This window comes from Macrosteles quadrilineatus, unplaced genomic scaffold (assembly GCF_028750875.1).
Source record: "Macrosteles quadrilineatus isolate MER2022 unplaced genomic scaffold, UCM_ALF_1.0 Scaffold_3__2_contigs__length_128488019, whole genome shotgun sequence".
Classification (NCBI taxonomy): Eukaryota; Metazoa; Arthropoda; class Insecta; order Hemiptera; family Cicadellidae; genus Macrosteles; species Macrosteles quadrilineatus.
The window spans coordinates 9,555,871-9,571,029 of record NW_026542596.1 but is presented as its reverse complement, the minus strand read 5'-3'; the positions used below and the strand labels follow the sequence as shown (position 1 = coordinate 9,571,029).

Genomic DNA, 15,159 nt, shown 5'->3' with positions numbered 1-15,159 from the left:
AGGTTATTTTTGCTGGCTCTTAGTAATCCAGTATTTTAGGTATTACGAGTACTAGACTGTTTATGTCCAGGACATAAGAAAAATTTCATTTACATTTTTTAACAAAAAGCTAATTTTTCCAGAACAGTGGCTAGCACAAATATTGTTTTTAGCCTGAAACTAAGATATTCCTAACAATTTAGAAGAAATCATAGGAGCCGTTTTTGAAATCATTGTGCGCAACCGTTACTCATATTATAGTATAGATAGATATAGATTTAAATCTCCAAAATTTTTTTTTTAATTTTCAAATTTCTGACCTAAGTTATTGGATGACTCATATTCTGTATTTCTAAAGTAACCTATTACCTCAATCCTAAAACCTTACTGTCATAAACTTGACACATTGTGATTAAAAGCTTAATTGACAACAACACACCGACTTCTAGTCCCACATTAGCATGGAGCACTGCAATGAGAGCACTGTGTTCAATCACTAGTCTCTCAGGAGTCAACACATGAAATATCAGAGCCTCAGATATAAGACTGAGGAGGGAGTCGTTCATGTCGCTCCTACTGTTCCGCATATACAGCTCATCAATCTGGAACAACCTCAATATAGTAAACAAATCATTGTATAACAGCATATACAACGCATTGACTTGTGCTTCCCTGAATTGTCATCATGCAAAGATCATTACATACAATCAAGGCGCAACTCAAATTTTCTTCAGGGGCAGAAACATTTTGGCGGGGTTTAGTTTGCTAATGTGTAGAGTGGAATTTTGAGTAACGGATCATTAAATGTAAGAAGAGAATTTATTAAGTACTCGTGAAAATTCTTACAACTGACCTGTCACTGTAGAATTTAACCCTCTAACTGGCAGTGCGACTAGGTGGTTTCTTTATTGGCAACGACTATAATAGTCGCAATTTGCAAGGTTTTGGTTAACTCCAAATACATGGTTAAAAACAATAGTAAAATGAAATAATTTTTATACCTTAAGAAATATAAGATTCTAAACTTGCACTTAGTTACATAGATGAACTTTATCTCACAAAGGGATCACTGTAATTGAGCAATAAAGTGAACGAAAACTTCAAGTAAAGTCAGTTGCACCATGTAAGCGTCACAAAACTGCCAAACACGGTACTGTATGTTTCAAAAATTCATAACAAGGGATATTTTTTGTCTACAAAGAAACAGGTGGTACCACTGCAATAAGGAAGAAATTTCCTATATTATGGTGAAAAATAATTTTGATATAATTACATATGATCTCAGAACAACACAAAATTAATCAATTTTTACGTGTTCGTGAAGTGGCAGAGCGACTATAATAGTCGCAGTCGTAAAACACATTTTATTCACTGAAATATATAATTATCTATATGATAATGTATCTAATTCGAAAGTTCATGGAATTCTGTGCATTGTGGTATTTAATTGTTTTAGATTGCACCACTGGTGCTGAAGTTATCAGCTGTTACTTTTCGTTAATATTTGTCTGACTAACTAACCTCAATCTCTGTTGACCGAAAACTAACAAGTCGAGTTTTTGTATGATTTTACTTTATGTAGGTTTTAGTTTACATCGTGATTATAAGTTGTAAATTTGTAAGTTAAATGTTTAGTTTGGATAATATTTATTGTGCCTTGACTGAAATGTAACATTATAGGCAACTTTTAGAAATTTGAGATACTATTTTTTGCCGGTTTTTGAGAACTTTATTGACTGTTTACCAACAACGAATATCGCGGGATTGACTGTGTCTTTTGACTTGATCACTTTGAATCCTTATATATAATACGTGAAGGCAATTTCTACGAAACACTACTCCTCCGTTAATAATTAACGGATTTTTACAAACAATGTGTGAAAATAAAGTATTTTTTGTGTAGACGCCCCCTTTCACCAATTCCTGTAATAAAAGTCCTCGGGCTTCGCCCCACAGGCCATCAAATCCCAATATATTTCTTATGTAGAAAAGATTTTGTTTACTTAATCAGACAAAAAATTTGTATTTATTACAGCTAGCTGTTAGTAGTAAACACATGATACACACAAGAGCCTTCGTTTTTAGAGCGACTTCGTTTTCAGTTTCGATAACTGGAGTGGAGTGATTCATTTCATTATCCTAAAGTTGACTCTTTTAAGTCATCGTAAATTATGACTGTTATTCGTTTTGAAATTGTAATACTTTGCAATTGCTCGAATTCGAGCAACAAGAGCACTAGTCTTATTTATTAGTTGTAAATTTGAACCTATTTAGTTTGTTAACTGTTTCTTTAGCATTAAAGAAGATGAAACACTATAGACTTACTAAATTTTAAGTTTGGGACATTACATTTAGCCCGTTTTTTTAACATTTCTTCATAGTGAAGAAGCGATTTGATCGCCAAATGAAAAAGGCACAGCAGCATTTTATATAAAACACTATGAAATGTTTATTTATTTAGATTTGGATTTATAACTACATACATTCTTGTAGAGGAATAAATTTACTTTCATTTTATATAGCCTAGTTGGTATTTGGGTTTTATGTGTCTGAAAAATAATATACATGTTTGAATAACAAAATGTTTTTTCTAAAAAAATATAAAGATTCATAAAAGTCATAAAGATTTACAGTAGGCCTAATGATCATTTTACATGAACAATTCTTACTTCATTTAATTTCTTATGTTATTGCCTTAACAAAAATGTGTACTTTTACAGCGTTTCTTGAGAAAAAATTTATTTGTTTTTTGTTTGAAATTAGTAGCGCAAAATGTGGAATTTGCCACTTTTTGGTTTTCAGGTCATAACTTTCTAAAACAAAATGGTAATTGAAATTTTTTTACATTTTCATGTAGGGAAATACATTCCAAACATTTTGTTTACCGGTATCTTGAATTTCACATAAAGAGTTTTTGGTTCACGCAGCAAAGTTTTACTTTTAAAATTTCAAAACTCATAAACCAATTTACTATATATATATTTTTTACCTAATGCCAATACATACTCTTCTAAATATTTATTCTGTTACCAAATTTTCAAATTCTTCATTTCATTACGAACAATTCAAGTATACGGTTGGTTTAATAGGTTTGCCCTGTTGGTTTGGATTATCCAAATTTTCACAAAAAAATGCCTCGCCACTACAGAGTTTGTCCATTGCCAATTGGAGGGTTAACAAAAACAACTGCTAGACTATCAACATGTATTTTAAGACGTTGGCTCCTTTTTTAACCTTGCTTTTGCCTTTCCACATAGTCCTCAGCCCTGTGCATGAAAAGTATTCAGCAAAGCAAGGAGTGTGCCAATACAATACAAGAGTTCGATCTGTACTGATAAAATGTAGTGGCAGGAAACAGGATCTAAACCCACGATATCACTGTCATGGAACCAAAGTCCTTTGTACTACCGACTGGGCCATTAACTCACAAACACATGTTCTGCACACATTATTCTTGATTCTCCTATCGCTCAATTTAATATGAAACTTACCTGGTTTGCTATGCTGTGTAGGTTTGATTCTGCCAAGCGATTGACAAGACCTTTCAGCTGCTTTTTCAGTTGAGCGAGTTCCTCCACTTTTTTTTTGTCCTGGCCGAGTGCTTTGGCTCGCAATTGAGGTGGAACATATTTTTGTTTTTCTTGAACCTAATAAAAGAATAAGTAGATCTTATAAAAAAGCATTTAGGAATACGATAGACACACCTAAAAGTTTTATTCACAGTTGAATTTAACTTGCACAGTAATACTAATAACAGTTAAAACACACGTTTACTAGTAAACCAGCAAATAAAATATTCTTTATACTTCTGCTAAGGTCAAGTGGGGTAAGTGTACGCCCGGGGCAAGTGGACTTCCAGCTAATAATAAATTTGTTTATTAATAAAAAAATTTGAAAACTTGGCCAATGGAATTTCAAACTATGCTCTATTAAATTATAATCACTAAACAAATTCTCTTGCTATGATTTCTATGAGTTTAGACGTGGTTAAGAACCTCTTACGTTTCTACTCAAAACACATGTGCCGCTCGGAAAATTAAAAAAATTACTAAAAGTTGAAATACAAGGATAAGTAACTGAAATTTGGTGATCTAACTTATTTTTTGAAAGGGAATTCAAAAATTACATTTTTATAGCCCAAAAAGTCAATTTTGGAGAGTTAGAGGGGGGACATACACTTTCCCTGTGTGAAAACACGTTAGGGGCTAGTGTATATCTCAAAGAGCAGAAAATGAGAAAATGGAATAGTGGAATCAGAATGTTTTTATTTTCTTTAGAATTTCTAATAAAGCTGGGGTTTTTGTTGTCACTTGCAGAGGTTCACAAAAAAGTTTATAACTCCTGAACCGTATGAGATATTTTGATAAATCAAACATCAAAAGAAAGCTAATTTTTCCCTCTACAAACCACTTGTCCCAACATCAAGTAATATGCAGTGGAAAGCTACAATAAGGGGGGGGGGTGTACACTTACCCCAGATCAAAAACACAAAATTCACATTCCAAAGAATAAGCTCAGCAAATTTGATTTTTATTGCACCTACGGGTATTTTTTAATCTGTGGTCAAAGTTGTACTATGTGATTCGGGGCGTACACTTACCCCACTTGCCCTTATAACTTAAACATATTTGAAAGATTTTAAACCTAAACAACAACTCATAGCTTGCTACCATAAATTTGTGTTTTATGGTATAGCCTCTGGATCACTGATTTTTACAACAAAATTTTTAAATTACCTGTATCCGTCAAGTGATCCTCGATTGTAGTTGCTTGACTACAGCTGTTTCGTGTTTATAAACACATCTTCATGTCAATGTTGCATTGATTTATCCCATCCATGGAATGGTACTTAAAGTTAGTAAAATATACATCTACAAACCTGCAAAACATTTCCCTTTTCGTCTCTAAGTCTCCCATAAATGTCTTCCCACTTTCCATTTTCAAGTTCTCTTTTACTGTTATTGGTCTTTATATTATTGTCCGATTCTTCATCTTCATTACAATTGTTTTCTTCTTCATCAGTTTCAAATTCATCTTTACTGTCGTCGCTGTTTGATTCATCTTGGAGTTCACTATCACTCTCATTGTTTTCACTACCTTCGTCTTGACTTCCGTTGGCACTACCTTCTTCCTCATCCTGATTTACATCACTTTCTATATCACTCAGATTTTGATCACTTTCTTCTTGTTCAAAATCGTAATTTCCTTCACTTTCGTCATCGTTTAGAGAATACTCACTTTGTGATTTGTTATCAGAATCGCTTTCGTTACTGCTTTTACCTTGTGAATCAGGTGTTTTCTTTTGTCTTTTGGAAGAATCTTCTTTAATTTTCAACTTCCTCTTTCCTTGTCCTGTTGCAATAGCAAAATCATCTTCAAACTCTGACCCTGAGTCCTGCAAATTCGCCTGCAGACTGTCTGACTCACGCAGCTTCTCCGTGTCACACACTTCTAGAAGCCCTGAATGGTTAAGTCAAATATAGCAATAAGTGTTAGTACTTTTAGAATACAACTATTAAGTTAGATTGTTTTAAAATACTCAAATGATGTTTTTAAAAAAATATATAAAAATACATATCAATGTAAAATGCTGTCACTAACATATTAAATATTTGTATATTTTATTTCTCAAGTATTAACACTCCAAAATAACATGATTATGAAAGTATACCCATGAGAGGAAGTCATCAGCTTACAGCAGTTAGTCAAGTTTAATCGAGTACAACATGTAGACTAGTAGTTAATGCAACTGTAAAAATAGTGTTAATGACACGAGTAGAAATTTAAGAAATTTAATTAAAATTTAAAAACTTCTAAGAGTTAACTAGAACTATTTACTTAAGTTTACACTACAGTAGACTTCCTCTTATCCGGACTCCTCGGAACCGAGGCCAGTCCGGATAACGGGTTTTCCGGTTAAGCCGAGGTCCCCAAAAACTCGTTAAAATGGACTATTTACTGTGATATTCTACAATTTAAATTTAGGAGAGCATTGTATTTAGACATGTGATCACTGGTCTCAAATCTTTCCCACGAGAACAGTCATTTCAGTATCGCCCACATCCTGGCGATCTAGTCCGGTTAAACCAATGTGCTGATAAAAATTGTCGGTTAAAGAGATGTCACTTCCGTCGAGTGTAGTCCGGTTAAAAGGTGTCCGGATAAGAGGGAGTTTACTGTATCTACGACCGTTTTTATTCATTAACAATCACTATTCATAACTTCAAAAAGAGGTTATGTTTTCTTATATAACCTCTCATTGTGGCTGACAGTGATGCAACGACTCATTGTACCAACCACTAATTGCACCACTCATTAACAATTAAATTGGTCGTACCAGCTGATTAGAATTTGAAGGATTACAATTTTAAAACGTTTTTATTAGGTCACTTTCTTGTCCGCTACAAATTTTGCAACCGATTTTATACTAACTTCCCGATGAGCTAGGGACTTGAAACTTGAAACATATCTCACAAATGGAAGACAATGCAATATTATACAATTTAATTTTCATATTTCCCTTGGGCTACGCCCCATGGGCTTGTTTTTATTAGCTCGCTTTCCTACAAATTTTGATATCAATTTTAAACAATGTAACCGATAAGCTAGAGACTTGAAATTTGAAACATAGCTCACAAATGCATGACAATGCGATATTATATCATTTAATTTTCATATTTCCCTTGGGCTACGCCCCATGGGCTTCCAAATTTTTCATGTTTACATTTTAAAAGGATGTAAATATATCAACTAATTTAAGTCAGCTGTAAATACTTAAATTTGACAGTTCAAAAAGCAGAGGTTAAGAGGTTCTGCTCCCAAGAGATTCTTTATACAAACAAACATTTCAAAATAAAGATAAACAATCTGATTGCAGATATAAAGGAGTATGTTAATAATGTCATTTGTTTATTTAGTAATCTATAAAGTAAACAATAAATCAAATAGATTGATATCATGGTGGAAGGAAAAAACATAGGTGTGCTATTCCCACATATTCTGACGTCACTCGGATTGCATACAAAAGATCACATGATTGTAACTGTCAAATTAGTATATGTATTTGTTTTGATTTGGTTGTTATTGTTTTTATTATTATAAAAACAATAACAATCCAATCAAAACAAATACATACTAATTTGACAGTTACAATCAGGTGATCTTTTGTTTGCAATCCGAGTGACGTCAGAATATGTGGGAATAGCACACCTATGTTTTTTCCTTCCACCATGGATTGATATATTTATAGTTAGTAGGTAGGCCATACATTCAATCTAATACATAATTATTCTTATTATTATTCTTATTATTCTTATTGAGTCTTATTGAGTCTTAATTATATGCAAAGAAACTCAAATAAACCTTAGATTTCCCACATGCCTCTGTCTTAATCTGATATAGACGCTTGAAATAGATTTAACATGCACACACATTAAAACTAAAAAGTATAAAATAATTTATAAATAAAAAACATTTTTAAACAAAACGTTTTTAAACGCCCTAAAAAGTAGAAAATAATTTACAAATAATTTATAAATATGTTGAGAGAGTATAAATACTTGTATGATTTAAAACGAAAAACGTGGGGTGCATGCAATAGATAGTTTACAATTACCTTCACCTACTGAACTAATGTATTATTATCAATTAATTGCATGCACCCAACGTTTTTCGTTATAAATCATACAAGTATTTATACTCTCTCAACATATTTATAAATTATTTTCTACTTTTTAGGGCGTTTAAAAACGTTTTGTTTAAAAATGTTTTTTATTTATAAATTATTACTTCTCTTCTTACAATCATTAAACCTAATTACATTCCCTTACTCGTGTTATTGAAAGTAAACAATGCTGTTATGAGATACTTTTCAATTCTAAGAACTGTATTGAGACGGCTACTTTAAAAAACGGTCGTAGGTAAAATTATTACCCTACAGTAGTACCATTATGATATAGAATATATTTATATTGAACAATTCTGCAAATCAATAGACTTTAAAATCAATAACACAAAAACTGTTACAATAAAATTTTCCTGCACGTCAAACTCAAACAAAGGTCCTTTAGATAAATCAGACCCAAACAAATCAGATCATACTAAATATCTGGGAATTCAAATAGACGAAAATTTAAAATGTGAACAATATATTGACTTCCTGAAACAAAAACTATCTACATAAATTTATACCATGAGAAGGATAACAAATCTGACCGATTTTACTACAACCAAAATTGCCTGCCATGAACTTATAGAGTCAAACCTCCACTTTGGAATTTTTGCCTGGGCCGCAGCACGTACAGACCTTTTACAATCAATTTTTATAGGCTACTACAAAAAGAAGCAACAGAATCCTAAATAATCTCCACTATCAAGAACACTGCAAACCATTCTTTAAACAAATCTTACAGGTTGAAGTAATAACTCGAGCAATAAAACTGGATCCCATCAAACTATCTGAAACCCATAACTACAATACCAGAAGAAAAAAATGACCTAAATTTGCCACAGCATAGACTGGAAAAAACTGCAAGAACCCCAACATATATAGGGATAAAACTTTACAACCTATATATACAGTCCAACCTCAGTATAACGAATCTGAAGGGACCGAACTGAATATTCGTTATATCAAGGATTTCGTTAAAACGGGGTTCGTTATATAGAGGTTATGTTTGCAGGAATTTCGCTAAGTCGAGGTTCAGAACCAGCGTCGGTCAATATAGGTCGGGATTAGACATCATTAAAACACAATTAAAGTAGCATAGGCTACAATACTTTACAGTACAGTGTTAACATTGTACAGTAGAACCTAAATTATCCGGCATAAAAAAGGGGAGGGATCTTGAATATTGCGCAATCATGAAAATGGCATTGACCTTGATACAGGTTAAAAACTGTAAGTTTAAAATCAAAGCTTGTTTTAACCCTCCTAAAACCTAGCCAAACACTGTATTGCGTAGTCAAAAACCTTGTAAATAGTACGGTGCAATTAGACCTAAACCGGGACATCCAAAAAAAAAGTTTCAAACCAGCGCCAAATTGTTGAATAGACTTCCCTCAATGTGTAAAAAAAAGTTACACTGATTTGAGTGTCGGGTTTGGGGGGGAGGGGGTAAAAATGGGGTTAAAATATGACTTTTTTTACTTTTTCACAAATACCTCAATAACTGTGCGTTTTTCTTCAAATACAATGAATTACAAACAAAATGATACCATACAATACCTATCTACTATGAACGGGTCAGGAGATTGGGGGGTAAATGTGATTTTTCCTTAAATTTCTAAAAAAATTTGGTTTTTAAATAGTGAAAAACCATGGACACCCATAGAAAAAGTTTCTAATGAGTGCCAAATTGTTAAATAGACCTCCCTTAATATGTGTAAAAAAGTTACACTGATTTGAGTGTCGGATTTGGGAAGTAGGGTTTAAAGAAAATGGGGCAAAAATAGGACTTTTTTTACTTATTCGCAAATAGGCCTACCTCAAAAACGGTGCGTTTTTCTTAAAATACAATGAATTACAAAAATAATTTACCGTAAATTTCGAACAAATTGATACCATACAATACCTATCTACTATGATCGGTTCAGGAGATATAGAGGGCTAAATGTGATTTTTTCTGATGCAATAAAAAATTGGCTTTTTTAAATGGAGGAAACCCACGGACACCCATTAAAAAGTTTGTAATTGGTGCCAAATCGCTAAGTAAACCTGCCTTAACATGTGTAAAAAAGTTACACTGATTTTCCTGCCGGTTGCGGGTAGGAGGGTGTGAAAACGGTGTAGGGAATTTTATTCATAAGTAATTTTGTAAATTTTTTAAGTAACACTTTTTATTTTCCTTTTTAACACATATATAGCGACAATTTAACTAATGACTTACCTACCTGAAACAACAAATCTACCTAGATACGTGAACACAGTGAACTTTCTACCGTTTGATTCATAAGTGTGTTTTATCATTGATTATTTATTAAGTAAAAATATCCGTGTTACAATAGTTATTTTCCTACAGTCACCCGACAAAGTGGGCTTCCTTGCACATATTATATTTAGCAGATTATAGTACAGAAAGCTGCTAATTGTTGCATATACTTACTTTTGTCGCAGTTTTTACGTTGTCGTACGGTTTTTTCCTTTGTCGCACACCAGTATTCCAACCAAACAACACAAAACAGCGTGCTTTTATTATTCACGTTTTATTTTATTAGTAAGCGTGTACGCTTGGAAATAGGCTAGCAACACTTATGACAAATTTGTAAAATTTTGTGTTTTTAGGGTAAAAAATGGGAAAAACCTATCTTTACCCCATAAAACCCCCCATAAACCCCTGTTCCCATAGTCCGATCATGCTGGTTCGCGAACTCGTTCGAATAAATGTAGGTTTACACGTTTGTACCAAATTTCATCAAAATCGGATCATTTTTGAGTTTTAAAAATAAAAATAATTTCAGGGTACTGAGTTAGTATGCTTTCTTTATTATTTATAATAGTAGCCCTTTATCCAAACAATTGTGTGTATATATATATATATATATGAATTTGAACGGATGGTGTTTTTTGCCTCTAGGGACCTCAAAACGAAAAAATAAATCGGTCCCGGGTCCAGGTCTTACCATGAGTACCACGGTAATAGCTTATTCCCTATATGGGAAATTCGCTAAAAAAACAACTTTTTTGAATTGAAAGAAAAAAATCACATTTACCCTTTAATATCTCCTTACCCGTTAATGGTAGATAGGTATTGTAAGGTATCATCTTGTTCTAAATTTAATGTAGATTATTTTTGTAGTTCATTATATTTTAAGAAAAAGGCACCGTTTTCGAGATATTTGTAAAATAGTAAAGGACGCCCCATTCCCCTCTCATTTCTCAAAACCCTTCTTCCCAAATCCGACACTCAAATCAGTGTAACTTTTTTATACATATTAAGGGAGGTCTATTGAACAATTTGGCACTCATTAGAAACTTTTTCTATGGGTTGTCCGTGGTTTTTCACCATTTAAAAAACAATTTGTTTTATTTTAAGAAAAAATAACATTTACCCCCCAATATTTCCTGAACCGTTCATAGTAGATAGGTATGTATGGTATCATTTTGTTCGAAATTTAATGTAGATTATTTTTGTAATTCACTGTATTTTAAGAAAAACGCACCGTTTTTGAGGTATTTGCGAAAAAGTAAAAAAAAGTCCTATTTTCACCCCATTTTCACCCCCTTCCCCCCAAACCCGACACTCAAATCAGTGTAACTTTTTTTTTACATATTTAAGGAAGTGTATTCAACAATTTGGCACTCATTAGAAACTTCTTCTGTGGGTGTCCATGGTTTTTCACCATTTAAAAACAATTTTTTTAGAATTTTAAGGAAAAATCACATTTATCCCCCAATATCTCCTGAACCGTTCATAGTAGATGGGTATTGTATGGTATCATTTTGTTCGAAATTTAATGTAAGTTTTTTTTGTAATTCATTGTATTTTAAGAAAAACGCACCGTTTTTGAGGTATTTGCGAATAAGTAAAAAAAGTCCTATTTTTGCCCCATTTTCTTTAAACCCTACTTCCCAAATCCGACACTCAAATCAGTGTAACTTTTTTACACATATTAAGGGAGGTCTATTGAACAATTTGGCACTCATTAGAAACTTTTTCTATGGGTGTTCATGGTTTTTCACTATTTAAAAACCAATTTTTTTAGAATTTTAAGGAAAAATCACATTTACCCCCCAATATCTCCTGAACCGTTCATAGTAGATAGGTATTGTATGGTATCATTTTGTTCGAAATTTAATGTAGATTATTTTTGTAATTCATTGTATTTGAAGAAAAACGCACCGTTTTTGAGGTATTTGTGAAAAAGTAAAAAAAGTCCTATTTTAACCCCATTTTTACCCCCTCCCCCCCAAACCCGACACTCAAATCAGTGTAACTTTTTTTTACACATTGAGGGAAGTCTATTCAACAATATGGCACTGGTTTGAAACTTTTTTTTGGATGTCCCGGTTTGCTCTTTTTTTAAGCTAATTGCACTGTACTAAAAGAACAAAACAAAACAGTAGTAGAAAGTTTTGTATGCTACTGCTCGTGATAGGCCGGTAGGCTACTTAACTGATTTATCACAACAGAGGAATGTCAATAATAATCATTAACTGTAGCATTGGTGTTACTAGTTGACAAAAATCGTATTGAAAACAATAAATTAAGTCATTATAAAAGTGTATAATCATAGCCAATTTAAAGATAATAAAAACACTCGAAAAAGGAATGTTAAAATAAGGATGTTGCTATTCTTTCTCTTTGGTTTTGTTTTTATATTCTTTCTTAGGTTTCTCTTTATCCAAAAATTGTACAATTCACCATAGTTACTTATCGCCCAATCACAGCTTACTAAACATTACGTCGTCATCAGTCCTCAGTGAATAATATCAGTTCTCGTTCTCAGTTGCAACATAGCGCGCGCAGCGACAGCAGACGGAGATGTGTAAAACGGAGCAGACGAATGTTAGCGCAAGCGATGACGTCACCTTTCCATTTCATTTGATAAAGAAACAGATTTTTCAAAAACAATAATGGGGTGGGGGATTTGTTATATCGAGGGAAAGACGTAGACAATTCGTTATGCAGAGGTTAAATTCGCAATGTAGAGGTTCTGATAATGATAAATTCGCTATATTGAGGTGTCTTATTTTAGCCGAAATCACTAAAAATTCGTTAAATCAAGGTCGTTGTTATGGTTTGTTCGTTATGTAGAGGTAAAATATACATTGTGTCTTATGGAGAGTTCTAGGGGATTTAAAAAAATTCGTTATATCAAGGAATTCGTTGTATCGAGGTTCGTTATATCAAGGTTAGACTGTACTACTATGGATATTAACTATTGGATACTGAAGTCAAAGCTAATACTATTGTATTAATAGTCAAAGTTACTACCATAGACAAAAATTAATTAAATATAGACCGTCAGCTGTGCTGCAGTCGCCATAGGTTCTGGCGCACACCGCTGGGAGCGCCATGTAGTTACGGCATACGCTCTACAAAACTTCACGGCACTCCCAGCAATGTGCGCCAGAACCTATGATAACCATGGTAACTACAGCACGGCTGACAGTATATATTTAATTCTTTTTGTCTATGCTAATACCAAATTGGCTTAAAAGTATTACAGACACAAAAAGATTCACTACCCAACTGAAAAACTATCTCCTCGAACGCCCCTACTACAACCTAAAACAAATTCATGGATGAACATATATTTAACTGAAGACAATAGAAGCCAGAAAATATAAACAACAAAACCAGAAAAAATGAAAATGAGAACAGAAAAAAAAGAAAAAGACTACGCCTCCCCCAATCTTTAGGGTTGCCATATGGTAATTTGTTAAAAAGAGTAGATTTTAGCTAGCGGGCCCCACTATAGTAAATACAAATTTACGGGCTAGTAAAAAAAATTGTATACCTACATAGCACAAATAATTATTATAACAGAAACGGTATGGGTCATACACATAAACAAATTATGTCACCTGCCCGGAAGTAAACACGTTTTTATTAATATTTAAATGGAACTGTAAAAAAACGTCCAAACCAGTTGTTGTTAAGGCTATTAGTCGGCCTATTGACATTCGGGCCAGTGACGTCATTTGTTTATGTTTATTAATCCATACCGTTTCTGTTCAATATTCGTGCTACAATTTCAATACTAAAATATGATATGCAAAAGCATAAAATTTGCATCTTGTTTGTCACATCTCACTAAAAATAACGAATAACGTAACAAAATGCTCTATTTTCTGCTAGACTTGGTTTGGCTCTGGTAGTGAACACGGATACCTTCGGACTTCGGACTGGCCGGCAGACGCGAATAGGACTGGGAGCAATGAAACAGACGATAAACTAAGCTGACGTTACTGACCAAAGTAAAACTAAGAAAAAAAAAACTACAGAGTTCAAGAGTTGCATTTTTCAGTCATTGCATAACAATATTTGCAAACACTAACATTTAATTTATTCCAAAATTGCCGTTATACAATGTATTTTAATAGAGAGTAAAAAAGATGAGATTTCTCACTTTTTGCAGAAATTCCCCGGAGCTAAATTTTTAACGTTGAAATCCGGTAATCTCCGGGGAAATGGCAACCCTACCATCTCCGGGGAAATGGCAACCCTACCAATCTTGATGACTACGGAGGAGAAGAACAGCAGTAAGCAGTAAGCAGTTTAAGTAAGCAGTGAAATTACATTTAATTAAGCAGGTGGCAAACAGCTTTTTACAGACTAAATCCTTGCGTGGAAAGTTCATTAAAATAGAGTAGTGTAGCAAAAAAGCTATTAAATTAGAAACTGATTTGAAAAAAATGAACAATGAACTAAAACTAAAGAAAAAGGATACAATCCAAACCTTCATCGACAAATGATTTTGGAACAGTCTTGGACTTTCTCTTGTTAAGTTTTAATTGTTTCTCTAGTCTTTTGATTTCTTTGTCCTCTTCTTTATTGGCTTCCATGAGCATTTTTTTTCTCTGATTTCTTATTCCTCTTTCTAGTTTCGATTTTTCCCTCATTTCTTCTTTGTGTAGTTTATTTTGTAAGTCAATGAAACTTTTCTGGGGTTTTGTGGGGATTTTATTATCTTTTGGGTCATTTTCAACTTTTTTGTGGTCTTCGACAATTTTGGGAGGACATTTCGTGTTAAGATTATAATTAAATTTGGGTTTTCCTGGCTTTTTATTTTCATTAATTACACCTTTTATGTTCTTCTTTTTAAAATATTCGTTCTTTTTGGCTTTCTTCTCTTTGCGCATCTGTTTCCGCAAATCTTTACGAGAAGTTGGTCCATGACTCTTATTAAAGCCTTTTTTCTGTTTAAACTTGGCACTCATTGCAGAAACCTGAAAAAATAGGAAATATGATAAAATATTGTTTTTCAAAGTTATCTTTGCATTGACTAACTTTTGAATAGTTCAAATACCCTCGCCGTAGCAAATTCAGACTAAGCAAATTTCCATTTGCCTGATTGGATTTTCACACAAATATGGGTATTCCCTCAAACATGTTAGATTTATTCCGTATTTAAATAACATTTGGTGTAGGCCTAACTAGTATTTTCCTTAGGTTCGCTGCTAAGAAGGGAGGATAATAAAGTAGGTTTTTGATTGAATATTAATAGGTTAGTTTA

At 33.0% G+C, this 15,159-nt stretch overlaps 1 protein-coding gene across 1 annotated transcript in view; it reads right to left on the bottom strand.

Annotated features, from left to right (window-relative positions):
* LOC128988785 (nucleolar MIF4G domain-containing protein 1) overlaps window positions 1–14,866 on the bottom strand; it is a 41,143-nt gene extending 26,277 nt beyond the window's left edge. Inside the window, exons 1-4 of the mRNA XM_054410415.1 lie at window positions 14,374–14,866; window positions 4,859–5,439; window positions 3,471–3,626; window positions 419–581 (exon numbers count right to left, since the gene is read on the bottom strand). Of these exons, the coding sequence (XP_054266390.1) occupies window positions 419–581; window positions 3,471–3,626; window positions 4,859–5,439; window positions 14,374–14,863 (1,390 nt within the window). The 5' untranslated portion in view covers window positions 14,864–14,866. The remainder of the gene's footprint in view (window positions 1–418; window positions 582–3,470; window positions 3,627–4,858; window positions 5,440–14,373) is intronic.
* Between the last annotated feature and the right edge of the window lie 293 nt (window positions 14,867–15,159).